The following is a 17,123-nucleotide window of genomic DNA, read 5'->3' as shown; positions in this document are numbered from 1 at the left end:
ACTGTATAATGACATTTGCCTCAGAATATTAACAAATTCAGAATAAGTTTTGTTCAGGGTGATAATGAATACATGCAATGTCTATTATATGTTCCATTTTCTATAATCTACAGAGTACAAGATTCCATATGAATTAATAACTGAATATTTTTTTCCCCTTGCTAATCATAACCAATTATAATGAACATAAGAGGCAGGCATTCACTGATATTCAATGACTTCTCTTAACAAAGTTATCTTTTTATAAATTAGACATAATACAATACAATTAGGCAATACTCCAAAACACAGAGAGTATCCTGTTTGAATCCCCTGGGACCTTCCTACCACAATTGAGCTCATCACTGCCGTCTCCACAGTCATCCTGGAAGTTACAAACTTGGGTCCTGTCCGTCAGACAGCCTCCATTATTGCAGTAGAACTGGCAGGGCGGGGTCGGTGTCGGGGAGGCACAGGCTCCCTGGTAGAGGACTATGTCATCCAGACCAATGTCACTCTGGGATGGTGTCCCGACCACGCCCTCAAAGATGATCTAGAATATTCACAGACATAGGGTGTGTATACTTATCATTAGTAAAACCAATAATAAAAACAAAATAGACAGAATACAAACCAATGAACAATAATATGTGAGAAGAAAAGAAGTGGAAGTCATACAAAGCCCCAAAAATCAGACACAAATACGATATAATGCCAAAATATACAAATCAGTCATATTACCTGGCAAGAACAGCGATAGAAATACATGCAAACAGTTGAATGTCGTGAGAACCTGTAATCTTGATCTTTTCCTATTTGTGTAGATATACCGCTGTACATTTAGTTTCTTCGCAACCTGTTATGATTGGTCTATCACTCATTAGTAGATACATGCAATGCTCGAAATTACTACTGTTTTAAAAGTGCACTAGTTAATTGCCTTTGTTCAAGTTAAATCAATGCATACCCCATCTTATCTCTCTACACAGTTCTTTCTACAGGAAACAACAGTTGCCTTACACTAGTGATATATCATCCAAGGACAATTTGTCAATTAAGGGTTAAAGTTCACTCATTTCATACTTCATAGTTACTGCCATCACTAGTCACTGTCACTAGGGCGTGGTTCCACTGGTCCCCTTGGCTACCAGACATTGTCGAGATAGGGGTCCAGTTGTCGGGTGTGGCTGCACTGCGCACCATGGTTGTCAGGGATCCTGCCCCCTGACCATTCAGATGGAACCAGAAGGACAGGCACCTGTCACCGGAGTCCATGATTGCTTCCGACATCAGCCAGGCCGCATCGCCAGAGGAACGGGGAGAGGAGGAGTCCAGGACCATGTAAAAACCTACATGTTGGGCAAAATATTTAGCATTTTGAGGCACCATGTCCAAAGATGGAAAATTCATACAGCACTTAAAGTGCAAACTAAGGAGTTGATTTTACCATAATTTCTCTAACACAGACCTGAATCAAGCATGCAAAACATAGCAATTGTGACACCGTAACCTAACTTTATTGTAAGAACTTGATTAATAGCTAATGCAGCTAGTTTTACATCTTCCGCTGTTTTTTTTTAATTGCTACTTTGCAAAACAAAGGCTTGAACGTAAAAACCAAACTGATGATGATGATGATGTTGATTTTAATCTATACTGCTTATAGTAACTGACTGTATGACATTTCACATCAATGGAAAAATTGCACTATCAGAGAGAGTAAAGCGATTCTCTCACTCTTCACACAGCTGTCAAACTAGTGAGATTCATGACAAGAATCACATTTAAATATACATTATGATCCATCCCTAATGATCTCGTATTCCTGCATCAATTCTTTTTGACCTCTTGACCTTTACCTAGCGATGTTCCACGGGTGTGGTCCATAGAAGGTCCAGTGGTCGCTTGGCTGGGCCCCTGGAGTCGCAGCCAGTCAAATTGGTCCGTATCCCCATTATGCCCAATGTTCCAGTCAGAGGGGATGTTTACATAGGAGCAGGTGTCTGCTTCAAAGTCACATGATGCTACAGGAGCACAGGTGTCCTTGTTGAGGTCGATGTCGTCCAGGGCTAGGACGCCATCTTGATTGAGTGTGGCTTCAAATACAATCTGTGATGAACCAGAAAGACCAAAACATTGTCATACCATGATACCTTGACATCCGGCATTGTTCTTGCTAAGGATAACAAATTTTTCTGATGAGATGAACATGATTCTCGAAGTAATTGTAATCATACCACAGTTGACTTTGTGACAGAACTCAGCTGAGTGCTTCATTCTAACCATTCAATATGACTGACTACTGCTCAAATTTTCTCATATGAGTATTGAAAGAAAAAACTGTGTATTTTCAGATAATTCAAGACATTCATTGCACATGCAATTTTGGAAACATTTGAACAAATATTGCAGTGTCAAGAAAACAAAAACTGCACACCGACATATGCAAATATAGCACTTGATCTACAAAGTATATGTGACCATGCACCTCAAAACGAACATAAAGTCGCACACACTGATTTTGTGTATGGACTGAAAATAAGTGAAATGGGTCAACCTAGCCGAACTTGACTTTTTCATATTTTCTGAAAGAGCGGATCTTCTTTTACATTATGCTAAAATTTGGTATCATAAAACGGGCAGGAAAGTGTGTTTTTTAGCAGTTTATCTCGAACATTTTTTATAGAATAGTGTGAGTAAGTGTGTCTTTAGAATCCCTTTTTCATTTCTGAAAAAAACATTGTCCACACTCTTCATTTTCAACTCTAATAACTTTTGAAAGGATAGTGCTACTGCTTTGGAAGTTGGCATCAATTATGAACAGAATGTGTTAATGAGGCGTGCTTAATTTCAGTTTAATCTGATAATCCCTTTATTGTTGTTACTCTGGTGGTTTACTTCCTGTTTTTTGACCCATTCATCGCACAGCCAACACGGTTTGGTAAAGATTAAGCGCTTGAATAGACACTGTACTTCAGAGCCTCTTTTCTCAGTTCACAATTTTCCTGAGTTTGTGCTTTCTTTCCAATATTTAGATAGATTAGGAGAGTCCATTTGATTTGAATTATACATCATTTTAAAGCTTAAAGTCTGCTCTTTCAGAATATGGTCTTAACTAAAAATTCATGTCTGGCGACTTTTTGTTTGTTTTGAGGTGCAGGGTCACATACAAATGTATGTACTTTGTAGCAGCTACACGTAGGCCAACATTAACTTACTGTGTAATCAAGAGGACTGGAAAACGAGGCCTCCATGACTGTCCACATATTCCCCATAAGAGGGAGCCCTCCGTCAACCAGAGTCAGCACGGGGGATCCCCCAACATTCACCGTGACCCTGAGGTCCGGGGGGCTGGGGCCGTCGCGGTAGACCCAGAACCTAGCACAGCGCTGGTAGGTGGCCTGGTAGACAGGGGAGATGAGCCTGACTTGGTTGCCAGGACTCTGCTGTAGGAAGCCTACAAACATGTAGTATCCTACAGGGAGAGAGAGGAGGTCGACACATGATGTAAGATCACCAATAAGTCTTGTGTTGCTTATAGGGGCTGTACAGTACTGGTTGAGGTGGGGATTCATGTTTTTTACATTCCAAAGTGAGGTAATGAGAAATCTCTTATGAAATATGAAAGAGCATGTAATTTTTTGAAGGATTCAACATTTATTTGATGAAAATTGGTTTTCAAATGGCTGAGATATCCAAAAAAGTGGTAATATTAATATAAGACTACAGGCCACAACTTTATTAGGATCTCTTTGTTTCACGTTGTTTTTGGATATCTCAGCCACTTCAAAACCGATTTTCATCAAATAAACTTTTGATACCCCTTAGAATTGCATGCTCTTTGACATCTCATAGAGTGGTTTCTGAATATCTCGCAAAACGTTAAAAGCTAAATCCTCACCTCGACCAGAACTGTACACACCCTTTAAAAGGTTTGCATGGTGAAGTAAATGAGGGAGAAAAGTTTGCGGGAACACCATGTGTACATACATACACATTGTCTGTTGAGAATGAGCAGGGTGTTCAGTTGTCTTAAACACTATGGGTCAAGTGGCAACCTAATGCCCTTATCATTCTCAAACGATGACATGGGGTTACTGCAAACCTTTCTCCTTCACCCATCTGTCTATCTGCGACATTAATGCACTTAGCATTTTGATCAAGCTTTAATGTATGCAAGGACTTTATAGTCAAAATCAATAATAAAATGAACTATGACGTAACTATAAAAAGCAAACAAACCAACAAATAACAGTCTCAAACAATAATCAAGTAACCCGCTGCTAGTTTCAAAGACAATTATGACACCCTATGTATTTGTCTTTTTGAGCAAAAAAAAAAAGAGAGGAAAATTATGACAATAATATGCCATGTAGCCTGTAAAGACACACATTCACAGGGTATCTATCAACACCTGACTTGTTTGTAAATTCATGATGATTCCTGCATTTAGCATTGCTAAACCGCATCTATTTCTATAACAAAGTTTTTATGGTGTCTAATAAATTATATTAAAAGGAATCCAGTTGGACTGACTACAGTGTATAATACAGTACATTGTACAAAAATGTTTGCCCACTGTGAGTATTTTAATGAGGCAATTTTAGAAAGAGTATTCAAGTATACTCTGTGGATAAAGAAAAGTTTACCGTAGGCAGTCTGGAATGTGTGATCATTGGACGGTCCATAGGGTGAGTTATACATCCCTCCATTGGCCAACGTCCAGTCACCGACGTCTGAAGGATCCTGCTGGAATCCACACAGATCTCCAGTCTCAAAGTCACAGAATGCTACAGAAAGAATGCATCAAATCCAATCATAACACTTATACAAATCACAGCTTGAGCTAAATTCTTGTGATAGAAGCTATAGAGATATTGAAACTGCTTTAATTTGATTTCTTTATCCATTCAGTAGTCCATGCAGGTCTGTGAATTTAAAAATAAGTTGTTGAATATCTCAGTACTTGCATTCAACATCTTAACGGGTTACTTTACATATTAGACTGATTACGGTGCATAACCTTATTTCACTGGTGCCTGCCTTTGCAATATTTGCTTTTTCATACACATGAAAAGCCTTGAGACAAATGGACTGACTGTTATTAATGCTCTTGTGAAAAAACTGTGTGCATGTAAACTGAGAACTTGAACTACCATTATTGTAAATTGACCTGACCTACATGTAACTGGCTTGACTTGAATGGAAATGAATTGAAATTTAAATGCAGTCAGGGCAGTCAGTGCAGTCAGGCAGTAGGTCCTGAATATCATAAAAGTGAGTGTAACACTGCCAATACTGTTACAATAAAATATGAACATATGAATATTTTTAACAGAGGGGATATTTCAAGATAGCAGCATCATTAGCAAGGTACAACCATTCATTTTACTCACTGATCAATTTTGTTGCACTTAGTTACAGAAACAACAAGGGGGAAACTCTTCTCATGAACCACAGAAATACATCAAATAACTAGAAGACATCACAATGATGAATCAATAGGTGACACAGTTTGCGCTGATAGATTTCTAACTCACTTGATGGTGGGCATTGACCACTGCTGAAAGCAATGTCATCCATGGCGATGTCACCTCTATCTCCATTACCAACAACTCCTTTGAATTTCACCTGTGCAGAGTGACAATCAAATCAACATTGAGGATGGTAATTACTATTTGCACTGCAAACATGGATTATTTCTAGACTTCAAGGAAAGGTGTATGACTTATCAAGCCATGTTTCTAGGAATGCACTGTTTATTGCATGATTGCTTTCTCACAAACATATTCAAAGGCATTATCAACATAAATATCTATACAAAATTATTGCACCTTGGAATGATACTGATGACAAAGGCAATGAAAGCATAATGAGATACAAAAACTATGTACTATCAAAGCAAATGAGCCTTTTTATGCCAATATTTATCAAAGAGAACCACATTCACGCAATTGTTTGAATGATATAAAGCAAATTCCCTTAGTAATGCCAGATATTACTGACTCACAGTATCACCTAAACCTGACTAGAAGTACATTACATTATGTACATTTGGAAGAAAACACCAATCCATTTTGTAGTTCATAACATTCTTGCTCATCAAGAAAACCCTTTAACCTTTTTTTCCATTCTCTCTACCATAAGAACACATCACAGCTTTTTTTCTTTCTCTCTAGCAAAGAACACACTTTCACTTTTGTGTCTCTCTGCTTAAAGGCTAATTGAATTAAATGTGGATTAATTCATAGATGATATAAAATCTTCATTTTTAGATCAACTTACAATGAATTCTCCAATGAGGTAAACCTGAGCCTGCTTCCAGTCACTTCCCTGGTTCCCATTCCGTGTCCACTCCACTACGTCCGGACCTCCAGTGTACTGGACCAAGACATCCAGTCTCCCGATGTCTGCTCCATACATGTGATACCACCAGGACATGCATCCTCCTTGGGTAGCTGCCATGGTAACCGACCACAGGGATGCGCTCTCACCACTGGAGTGGCCAGTTGCTTCCGTGTACACATAGGAACCTTCCAAAGCAGATAATGATGGAGACATTTTGATGCACAGAACTTTTCATGAGGCTTGTAGTTTATGTAGATACCATCAGCAGAAGTTGGCTCCAATTATTAACTTAATGTCACAATCATTTCCATGCAAGGACTTGGGATATTTTTAATGCATTTGTGCAATTTCTTCCAGCCTATTCTTGCTGATATGGGGAAGTCAAACACAAACCTTTAAATAAGGCAATAACCCATACAACTGGCATTATTAGCATTCTGCAAAATTCAACACTTAATTCATATTAACTTCTTTATTTTAGTACTAGTGGGTCCCCTAAGGGCTTCATTGAATAGATATTGTGCTAAAAATAAAACCACCAATAAATTGATGAAAAACTAAAATTCCACTTTTTGAAAAAGAGAACTAAGGAAACTTTCTGGTTAGGACCCTTTTGGTGGTTTTATGGGAAGTGGTCACATGATGACAGGGAATTTTGGGTCTTTAAACTCAATTTTCTAAATGTGCTGAAGGGGATCAGATTATTTCTAACCATCAGGGGCAACTGTTCCACCTAAGTCTTTTGCTATGCAGCTGCACACCTGTACCATGAGGAATTCCTTTAATAGTTGAAAGTCATTAAATCTTGTTTGTTTTCCCCAAAACTGTAATCAGACTCTTAACATTCATTCTGTGCCAGGGACTTTGGACAGTACATGTATGTCCAACACTAAGGGGTTTTCTGAGCAGATAAGCACTCAGAGCACAGAAAGGGTTATACAGACTTCTTAACCTACCACTGGAACTTCCAAGGGTGTGGTCAAATTGAGGACCAGTCCCAGAGGAAGGCGTGGCCTCTGATCTTCGCAGCCAATCAAAGTCATCAGAGCTGTCTTGGATGAAGTCACAGAGGTCAGCCTCAAATGTGCAAAGTGAAAGAACAGGAGCTGCAGTTCATGAGGAAAGAAAGGAGAAAAAAAGAATTAATCATAAAGATTGATTCATTGCAGTATACTCTTACATTTCTCATATACAATCAATCTTTGTAACAGTATATCTAAGTTTCAAACAATTCTGTTCAGTGATAAATCACTTTTACCAGCATTCCACACATCACCAATGCATGTCAATATACATTGGTACTGATTATAAGAACGATAACAAGTGAGGCATTAATAGATTTCCATCTCTGACCAAAACCTTATATCTATTGCTCAAATAAATGTATTTACAAAAAAAAACAAAATATGATGCAAGATTTGATGCCAGAGAACATTGAGCAAAATATGACCTCCTGATCTGAATGTTTTTACATTTTTTTTTTCCAGCCATGCCTGTATGATACATTCTTTGTTGAATGGACTGTAAGAAGGGCACATGTATTGTTCAATTGAAATGTACATGTAAATTGAGGGAACATTTCTTCTAAACCTCACACCTTTGATGGGGTGAATGCAGGTTTTTGAGAAATGAAAATTAATATGTAATCCTATCTCATAACATTCCTGATTATAAAACATTTGTCAATTTTCTCAACATCAAGACCAAGGAGAGAGAGAAAGAGACTGGTACACAAACACAAACCTGAGGTAGGTGTTGTAGTTGGGACTGGAGGTGCTGTGGTGAGCTGAGAACAGGGCACCAGCTCAATGTCTATGTCATCAATGGCTATATCCCCAAGAAAGTCAACAAGGAACACGGCCTCAATTTGAACCTTTCAAAGAAAGAACAAGAAAAACACATAAGTTTCCTGATCTTCAATGAGTAGACTCTTCAATATCATACAATGTATCAGTACTTTTTCTCTAACATACATAATGTAAGATCATGGCTACACATGTTGTTACACAGCCATGTTCTACAATTAAGCAGATTTTGTTAACTTTTATCATGGAAGACCAGCATGATTTGAAAAGAACACAGAAGTTGTAGATGGGCAATGAGTCTTGCTTATGAAATCATTAGGTAATCAAGTACACATTCTCAAAAATAAATGGTATGGTAACACTAATACAAAACATGGTCAATCTATAATGTTTTGAAAGAAGGCAATAGCAAGTAACACAATCTCTGCCTTGTCCAGTTCACCACGGTCATCTACACAGAACAGGTGTCATCTGACATTTGCAGTCAAACCTAGCCGCAAGCTCTGGAACGACACTGAATGACTTTGTATCCTTCACCCATTGAGCAAGTGTCTATGGTATATGCGTGTTGTAGCAAGATCAGCCCATCCTCAATGGGCTAATCTGTTTAGAATGTTGACATTTCACACTGAAGATGACACGAGAATGCTAGTAAAGCAGCTACTCATAACTTGATACATGTTGCACAACCATTCAAATGTCTCACGGCAAACTGATCTCTTACCCTGAACTCCACGACACTCGACATCTGGACCAGTCCACTCCACCACACGTTGCCTTGGTCACCACTCTTTGTCCATACTTGGGCCTGGCTGTTTGTATTGTCTGTTACATAGATGTTTAACTCACCAACACCTAGAGAGCAGAGTTACAAATGAACGCACAGTTGCAAAGGAGGGCAGCAAATAAAACAGCCAGTATTAATTCATGTGCAAACTTAAAAAACTCCCTCCATTATTTTGGTTGCAGAATCCTGGCAAAGCTTCCAAATAGATCAATTCTGGTTTGAGCCTTTACAGAGGATTCAAGTTACATGTTTCTTTCTGCAAAAGACGCAATTCAAAATTTGTTTCCAATTTTGTGCAATCTCAATGAAGTAAAACAGATTGATATAATCTTTGTCTAATATTACAAATGTGGTAATATTTTGGGTTGCAAATTTATGGCACACAAAAGACAATGTAATAATGTCTGATTAAAAAAAAAACCCAAGGACTTACATTGTAATGTGTTACCTATAACATATATTAAAGACGCATGTTGCTGTGCGATCTCAGAGCACATTCCATTCTGACATTACATGCTACAGATTCTTATCCATGAAGTATTAGCAGGCATGATGAGTGTTCTAGAAAGTGGAATGCTAACATGCTACTCTATAAACTTACAGTATGCTGGAGTTGTTGGGTGTCTAAGTAATGACAGCCATATTGCAGAAGCATTTTGTTAATCTGTCAGGAATTGTATGTGGTCACACTTCAAAAAACAAAATGGAAAGCATACTTATGGTTTGCTAATGTACTATCTTATGTGTTTCAATTAAAAACATACACACAACATTTCAAAACATGATACTTCCAATACCAGAATTCATCAATAGTCTTTTTGCAGATGTAAAACATAACTTTCTGAATATACAGTACATGACATAAACAGCACCACAGCTACAGTGAACAGGTCATAGTAATACTAGTCACAAGATCTCACCTGTACCATACATATGATACCAGAAGCTGAGGCAGGCTGCTGGGGCGGGGTCAAAGTGCTCACTGACCAAGATGGCGTTGTCTCCAGGGATCAGAGTGGTGTGAGATGTCTCAAAGTAGAGATAGAAACCTGACCAGCAGATGCACAGAACAAAATTCTTTATGACAAACATCAACTGGAAATGGTCAACTTGCAAACTGTGAAAGGGAGGACTTTAAACTCAAAAGGAAATTTCGAACTTTTAAATTTAAATGCTCCACTTTCTTTTTTGCGATGGTCCCATTCATTCAAACCTAAATTGCACAGACAGAGTATTTTCCATCATAACTCCTTCAGCTTTTATGTAAAAACCTGTATCACGTAATATGTATGGTGAGCTTAGATTTTACAGCTACCTTTGCACATGTGAACAGAAATAATCTCCTAATACAATGAACATGTACATTCTACATTAGGTGTGGGGAAAAAAACATTAACACAAATTAACCCAGATAAAGCTTTTTTTTTTTTCCTGTAACTGCAATATGAAAACAGCATTAATTGTGTCCAGTTTTCATGCCAGTGATACCCAAATTCCATGATGTTATGCCATTCAATATTGTTATATAAAACATGGTCCCCTCACCTGCACCAGTGCCTGTGGTGTGGTCCTGACTAGGACCTGTTCCTGAGCTGGGGGTGGACCCACTGGTCCGGAGCCAGTCCCACACGTCAGCAGTCAGCTCTTGGGACCAGCCGCAAAGACCAGTCTCAAAGTCACAAGCCCCTAGGGCACATCAACAGAGAAAATGTTAGCATGATATGGAGACAGAATTCACATTACAGGGATGATGCAGTTTCATTTGAAATGGGGCTTCAGGTTTCCAACATTTGTTTGATGATGGCTTTTCATATAAAGAGAAACCTCTTATGAAATATGGAAGAGCATATAATTCTAGCAGGAATTCAAGTTTATTTAATGAAAGTTTGTTTTGAAATGGCTGAGATTTCCAAAACAAAGCAATCCTAATAAAAGGTGGGTTGCTTTGTTTCACTTTGATTTTGGCTATATCAGCCATTTCAAAACCAAATTTCATCAAGTAAACTTTGAATTCCTCTTAGAATTGTATGCTTTTTAACATTGCATAAGGTGGTTTCTAAGTATTTTGTAAACAATTAAAGCTGAATCCTCAGCTCAACCAATACTATACTATCCCTGTAAACTTTCCACAAGTAATTTGTTGAGTATAATTCATTGGTCTAACAAGCCCGGCTATTATTCCTCAGAGCCATATTGCTGATAGCCTATTCCAGCCTTAATGGAAAAAAAAAATAACAGCAAACTCGCAAATGCTAAAAAATACACAATATGAATTGCAAAACAGTTCATACATGTACATGTAGTAAGTAGATTTATACGCTGTATACATAGCTACTGAAGACAACATTTTGATCTTGTGTTTTCACTCAATTTCATCAAATTTCATCCTAATCATCCTTCACTCTGTGTAGAATCTGGAGAGAAAGATGTGTGAAGCACAATTTGCCAAAAACCTTAAAAATCTATTTAAAAATTGACTGCACTCTGGAGGTTTGTCTAGTTTGTCAAACACTATCCTACTATTTCTCTAATTTTTCTGCTTCTATTCACACAAACTAATTTTTAGAGTAGATTTTCCATCTAACAGCACGAGCAGTCCTCCTATTTCGAGGGTCTGATCTTTTTGCCCCCTCAAAAAAAAACCAAACAAACTAACACACAAAAATGCAGTTAATACACCTGTAAATGACATCAAACACACATTGTTCATAATTATGTGTTATGAATACTAAATCGACAGGGAGGGCAAGATTTTCACTCATAAGCATCAAACAGTGTAATTCAAGTATGAATGAACTGGGTACCTTGTTTTGGACATGCTCCACGTACAATCTCGATATCATCAATGGCGATGTCGCCACCGACGTTGGTTCCCCTCACACCCTCCATGACGATCTGGTAGCGGTGGGGAGATGAGACATCAACCTGAGTAAAGCGCCAAGTATCCTCAGATGGACCTATCATATGGAGTCATTACAGGGCAGAAATGTATCAAGAGAATGAAATAATGGCTGTGTGTTAAAAGATATACTGACATTCATTATGTTCCATCACAGCATGATGATACTCAGGAATGCCAACCTTTAAAACAGGACTGCAGTATTCTTGAAGGCTGAGTGGCATATTTTTGTTGGGGAAAAAACAGTATTTTTAACTTTCCTGCAATAGACGTAAAGTTGTATGAAGCAATACAATTTATGGGAATGCATCTGCATCACTTTTGGTAACTACTAAATCCTGAACATAAGCAACACTCTGCATCTTGAGATACTGCTTGATAAATGATCAAAACCAAAGAAATCCATGTTAATTTCTCTGTCTAAATCCTGTCTGGGTATAGGCTAAAGGACCTTACCTGCAATCACTCTGGCTTCATGTGATATTGAAATCATCCCAAATGAATCAGGACTGGCATCCCTGTATTATACACATTTACATCACTATGTTTATGTTGTGCAATTTCTGAAAAAAACAACAACAATGACTACATTCTTGTGAATGTGGCTGCTGTTTTACCAGTCAGCAACAATTTATACTATATGTGACCCTGCATCACAAAACCAACAAAAAGTTGCCAGACTTGGATTTTTTTTTTTTTAAGGGCAGATTTTGAAAAAGCAAACTCTAAGCTTTAAAATGATATATAACTCAATTCAGATGGACTCTCTTCTATCTAAATATTGGAAAGGAAGCACACACTCTGGAAAATGTGAACAGAAAAAAGAGGCTCTGACGTACAGGGTCTATTCAAGTCTTTCCTCTTCACCAAGCCGTGCTGGCTGTGCGATGAATGGGACAAAAAAACAGGAAGTAATCCACTGGAGCAACAACAATGAAGGGATTATCAGATTAAGCTGAAATTGAGCATACTCTTAACACATTCTGTCCATGATTAATGCGAACTTTAAAATCACTAGCATTACCTTTTCAAAAGTAATCAGAGTTGAAAGCGTAAGAGTGTGCAAAGGATTTTCAAGAAATGAAAAGGGGCCTCTCACACATACGCGTACCTGATCACACTACTCTACAAAGAGAGGGGTTGTAGAAAAACTGCTGAAAACACACTTTCTCATTCATTTTATGATCCCAAACTTCAGCATAATCTACAAGAATAGCTCTTTCACAAAATATGGGAAAATCAAAATTGACTTGGTTGATCCATTTCACTACTTTTTAGTCCTCGTGTGAAATCAAGGGGTGCAAATTTTTTGTTGGTTTTGTGATGCACTTTTTCTGCCTCCTTTTCTCCTTGATTCCTTGTTTTCATTTCTGCTATGTTATTATTTCCTCTCTTTTCCTTACTCTCCATCAACTTTCAACCTCCGATAACTTCATTCCCCCTGCATCGAAAGTCTTTTTTTTTTTTCATCTCTATTCTTCTATCTTTCATCATTGATTTCTTCTTCACGAATTCTATCATCTTTTCACTTTCAATAGTTTCTCTCCTATTTCACCGATCCATCTACCTTCCCTACCAGACTTGCTGAAGAGGGCGTTGCTGTAAGTGACCGTGACCTGGTCCAAGGTGTACACATTCAGCTGCCCAATGGCCCCACCATAGAGGTGGTACCAGAACTTGAGGCATTCGTTGTCCGTGTCCGAGTAGACCGGACTGAGGAGGCGTGCCCTGTCGCCTTGGACACGGGGGGAGGAGACTTCAATGTAGGCATAGAAACCTGGGAAAGGGTTGAGACAGAGGACACAACATAATACAGGCCGCTCCAAATACATTATTTTCATAAATTCATGTGAAGCTTACGGAGATTACTGATCAATTTTTACACACTCAATCAACTTTCAAGGTAAGAAAATATAGAAAAACAAAACTTCATTAATGATGGAGGAGTGTTAAGCTGTTGAAGACTAGTTAGGAGTACACTCAGGCAGGTGTGTACGGGAAATGGATAATAGCAAAATCAGCTCACCCTCAACAGGTTAATACATGGCATCACACTTCCTAATCTATGAATCACAATGGTACTCAAGTAAATGCAATGAAATCAGAACACAGTAGTAATGTGTTTGTCACACACTCTTAGATAGATACATATACAGATGCAGTGACTTATGGTGCACTTGCTATTTGCTTTTGTTTTTGATGTGTCAAGTCCTGAAGAGGACGTCCTATTTTCACAATGTATAACAAATCTACAGTACTTAATTGCAGTGTTGTGTCACACACGTTGCTCTCGTAATAGACAATATGAATTCAAAATGTATCTATTCTTTTCACTATGCTTAAAGTTTTAAACAACTGCACACAGAAAGACATCAGTTATGTCTCTGCCTGCACATTTTCAGATTAATGAACTTTTTTTTTCTCTCTTTCAGATTAAACCTTTGGAAAAACAAACCTTACAGACGGTTTTTCATTTTTGGAACAAAAACCTTATTTCATTTTCAGATTGTAAAATCTCTAGAATAACGAACATTACCCCAGAAAGAAATTTGCTGTGTCTTTGCCAATGCAGAATTTGTGACTCAATGTGTGATTACCTTCTGCAGTGCCTGTGGAATGGTCAACGCTTGGACCGGTGTTACTGGAGGACGTTCCTCCGTAGTCTCTCGTCCAATCAAATTCATCCGATGTATCCTGCATCCAGCTGCACAAATCCAGCTCAAAGTCACAGGCCACTGTGGGACACGTACAAGTATGATGAAATGTATATATACTGTAGGCATTAACTATTCCAAATTTTGCTAGGTAGTCCTGACTTTACTTTTAAAAACAGATTGTTTACTTTTAGGAGCAGAGAAAATAGCTCAAATCAGTGTTATATAGCTGATCTGGGTCACAAGGCAGTAACCTCATAGACATACAACAGAGAGAATTCTTGAATCAAAGACAGCATTCTTAAAATGAAAGTACCATTTTCAAATGAATTGCACATATAAATAGTACAGTGAAGCAAAACTGCCTTCATATTACCAAGCATCACATTTTTTTTTTCATCATATAAACAGGACCACTCCTTGATGATGGTTTGAAATGTGAGATTTTGTCAAGGCATATGACATATAAGATGAACATATTAAGCATATCACATACCAGCATAACACACAGGGCATATTAGGCATATGGGATATAAGGCACATAAGACAAAGAAACATATAATGTAACATAAATTTATCAATGACATAATGTAGAATTACATTATATTCATCATCCTCACTTTCTGTGGTACAATACTTGTCTAGTGGGGCTTTTTTTTCCCCATAGATTCTATTCTATTCATACTTTAAATCTCAAATCTTGTGAAATTCTCTTCTGTACTTCTCTTAATCTAAATGTGCAGATAATATGGGCTATATTTGGTTTTCAATAACAATCTTGAAACACAAATAAAACAGTAAAAGATCAGGTGAAAGTATGTCATTGCAGTATACCTTTTGCAGCATTATCTTCAAGTAATTAAATGCCACATGATTTTTTTTTTCAACACATAGGACAGAGACTGGTGCATGTTACCTTCTTGTGGACAAGCCCCATCATACAGTGTAATGTCATCCAAGGCTATGTCTCCAAAGAAACTGTCACCCATCACTCCTTCAAAGATTATCTGGAGAAAAAGAATGTCATGCATTAAACCACGGATAAACACATGAACTGGAAAAGCACCTGGATAGGAGGGCACGGTGGTAAGATACACACAATAAAAGAGTGTCAATTAAATGTTGTGTTTGTTGATTCTGAAAGATGAAAATGATAGTCACACTGTATCATTCACATATAGATCACTTACTACAAACTGACTTTCCTTCAATATCATGTCCACCACAGACTTGTATGAAATATAAAGTGAATACAAACAACACACATCCGATGTACAACACCCATTTCAAAGGTTAAGCTTAGATATCCAGGCAAGTGATTGAAGTACAGACTTCAAACTAAATAGCATACAGAATAAAATCATACACATACAATTGTGCGGCCAAAAGATAAAGAAGGCTAAAGAAGAAAATTACTCAGGGAAGAAGAAAAATACACATAGACACCAGAATGTCAGCTGAAAAAGGAATGCAGGATTAAGAGCAACATAGAGCACCAAGGCCATAAGTTATATGGACAGTATTCAATGGCTGGCCAGTATTCCACGACAGCAACGACTTCTATAGACCGATTCGGGTTCATTGAGGGCAGCAGAAAATTTGTGGCACTGGGCGCAGCCATGAGCTCATTTTGAGGTGTCTCAGCCGACCCCCCTCCTCTCCCCCACCCCCACGCAACATGTTTATCATGCACTTGTAACAAAGGTTCGCGCACTAAGCAAGCATTCGCGCACTCAGTACAAGACGCCTATTGGCTAAAACGACCATGCATCAGTTTTTCATTCCGTGCGCGGAAGGGGGTGGGGGAGAGGGGAGGGGGTCGGCTAAGACACCGCGTTAATGGCGCTGCCCATGCCAAAAATACACATAGCGCGTCACAGAATCGGTCTATACGAAGGAAAATTTATAAAGATATTTGTAGTCAGGGAAGACAAGGACAAAAAGTGTAAGAGATATGCTTCTACTTGAGTTTCTAAGAAAAAGACCACTTGAAACCAATCAGTATCAGCTGAGGGGAATTCTTTGGCTTGAAGTGAGCAGACAACAGCTAGTAATGATTAGGATGAAGATATGATTTTTAAGACTCACATTCCATGCAGACGCGGACGAGATCTCTTTTTCAGCTTTGAACCACACGCTACCCTGCGTACCATACTTGGTGTAGATCTTTGCGTCTTGTTGGCCCGCCCTCTGTAGGTAGACATTTAGACGATTGATGTGCGGTCCATACATGTGGGCCCAGAACACCAGGCACTTCGGGTTCGATCCATCCTGGGCAGTAGGGTTCTGGTCCGGGCCACGGAGGCGGGCCCGATCACCAGACATGTACGGCCCCGAGGCCTCGATGTAGACGTACCAACCTGAACCCGTTGTGTGGTCGAAAGTTGGCCCAGAGGCGGAGCTTGGCGTCGCCTGTTGGTGTCGTGTCCAATCAAATTCGTCGTCCGTCAGCTGGACATAGTTACAGAGGTCCTGCTCAAAGGTACAGTCCATTGCTATGGGGGGGGGGGGGTTGGGATACAGAGGGACACAAACCATGCATTAAACATGCCTCGTAATGTCTAGCAACAAATGCAGAAGTTCACATGTCATACACACAGCAATGACAGCCCAAACTCTACAATATTTTAATATCTACCAAAGATCAGAAG

General features: G+C 38.6%; 1 protein-coding gene across 1 annotated transcript in view; it reads right to left on the bottom strand.

Moving 5' to 3' along the window:
• The window catches only part of LOC139718796 (MAM and LDL-receptor class A domain-containing protein 1-like), a 146,700-nt gene that overhangs the window by 59,578 nt on the left and 69,999 nt on the right, over positions 1 to 17,123 (bottom strand). Inside the window, exons 68-84 of the mRNA XM_071630260.1 lie at positions 16,561 to 16,967; positions 15,389 to 15,479; positions 14,416 to 14,553; positions 13,386 to 13,595; positions 11,724 to 11,876; positions 10,465 to 10,605; positions 9,840 to 9,968; positions 8,857 to 8,987; positions 8,071 to 8,200; positions 7,284 to 7,433; positions 6,265 to 6,512; positions 5,520 to 5,610; positions 4,629 to 4,769; positions 3,198 to 3,454; positions 1,839 to 2,088; positions 1,063 to 1,328; positions 328 to 532 (exon numbers count right to left, since the gene is read on the bottom strand). Of these exons, the coding sequence (XP_071486361.1) occupies positions 328 to 532; positions 1,063 to 1,328; positions 1,839 to 2,088; positions 3,198 to 3,454; positions 4,629 to 4,769; positions 5,520 to 5,610; positions 6,265 to 6,512; positions 7,284 to 7,433; positions 8,071 to 8,200; positions 8,857 to 8,987; positions 9,840 to 9,968; positions 10,465 to 10,605; positions 11,724 to 11,876; positions 13,386 to 13,595; positions 14,416 to 14,553; positions 15,389 to 15,479; positions 16,561 to 16,967 (3,138 nt within the window). The remainder of the gene's footprint in view (positions 1 to 327; positions 533 to 1,062; positions 1,329 to 1,838; positions 2,089 to 3,197; positions 3,455 to 4,628; positions 4,770 to 5,519; positions 5,611 to 6,264; positions 6,513 to 7,283; positions 7,434 to 8,070; positions 8,201 to 8,856; positions 8,988 to 9,839; positions 9,969 to 10,464; positions 10,606 to 11,723; positions 11,877 to 13,385; positions 13,596 to 14,415; positions 14,554 to 15,388; positions 15,480 to 16,560; positions 16,968 to 17,123) is intronic.

The sequence above is a fragment of the Diadema antillarum genome, unplaced genomic scaffold (genome assembly GCF_040938485.1).
Source record: "Diadema antillarum isolate AM-2024a unplaced genomic scaffold, OU_Dant_1.0 scf00000099, whole genome shotgun sequence".
In the NCBI taxonomy this organism is placed as follows: Eukaryota; Metazoa; Echinodermata; class Echinoidea; order Diadematoida; family Diadematidae; genus Diadema; species Diadema antillarum.
The sequence above is the reverse complement of the archived record's forward strand: the minus strand, read 5'-3'. Positions and strand labels throughout refer to the sequence as shown.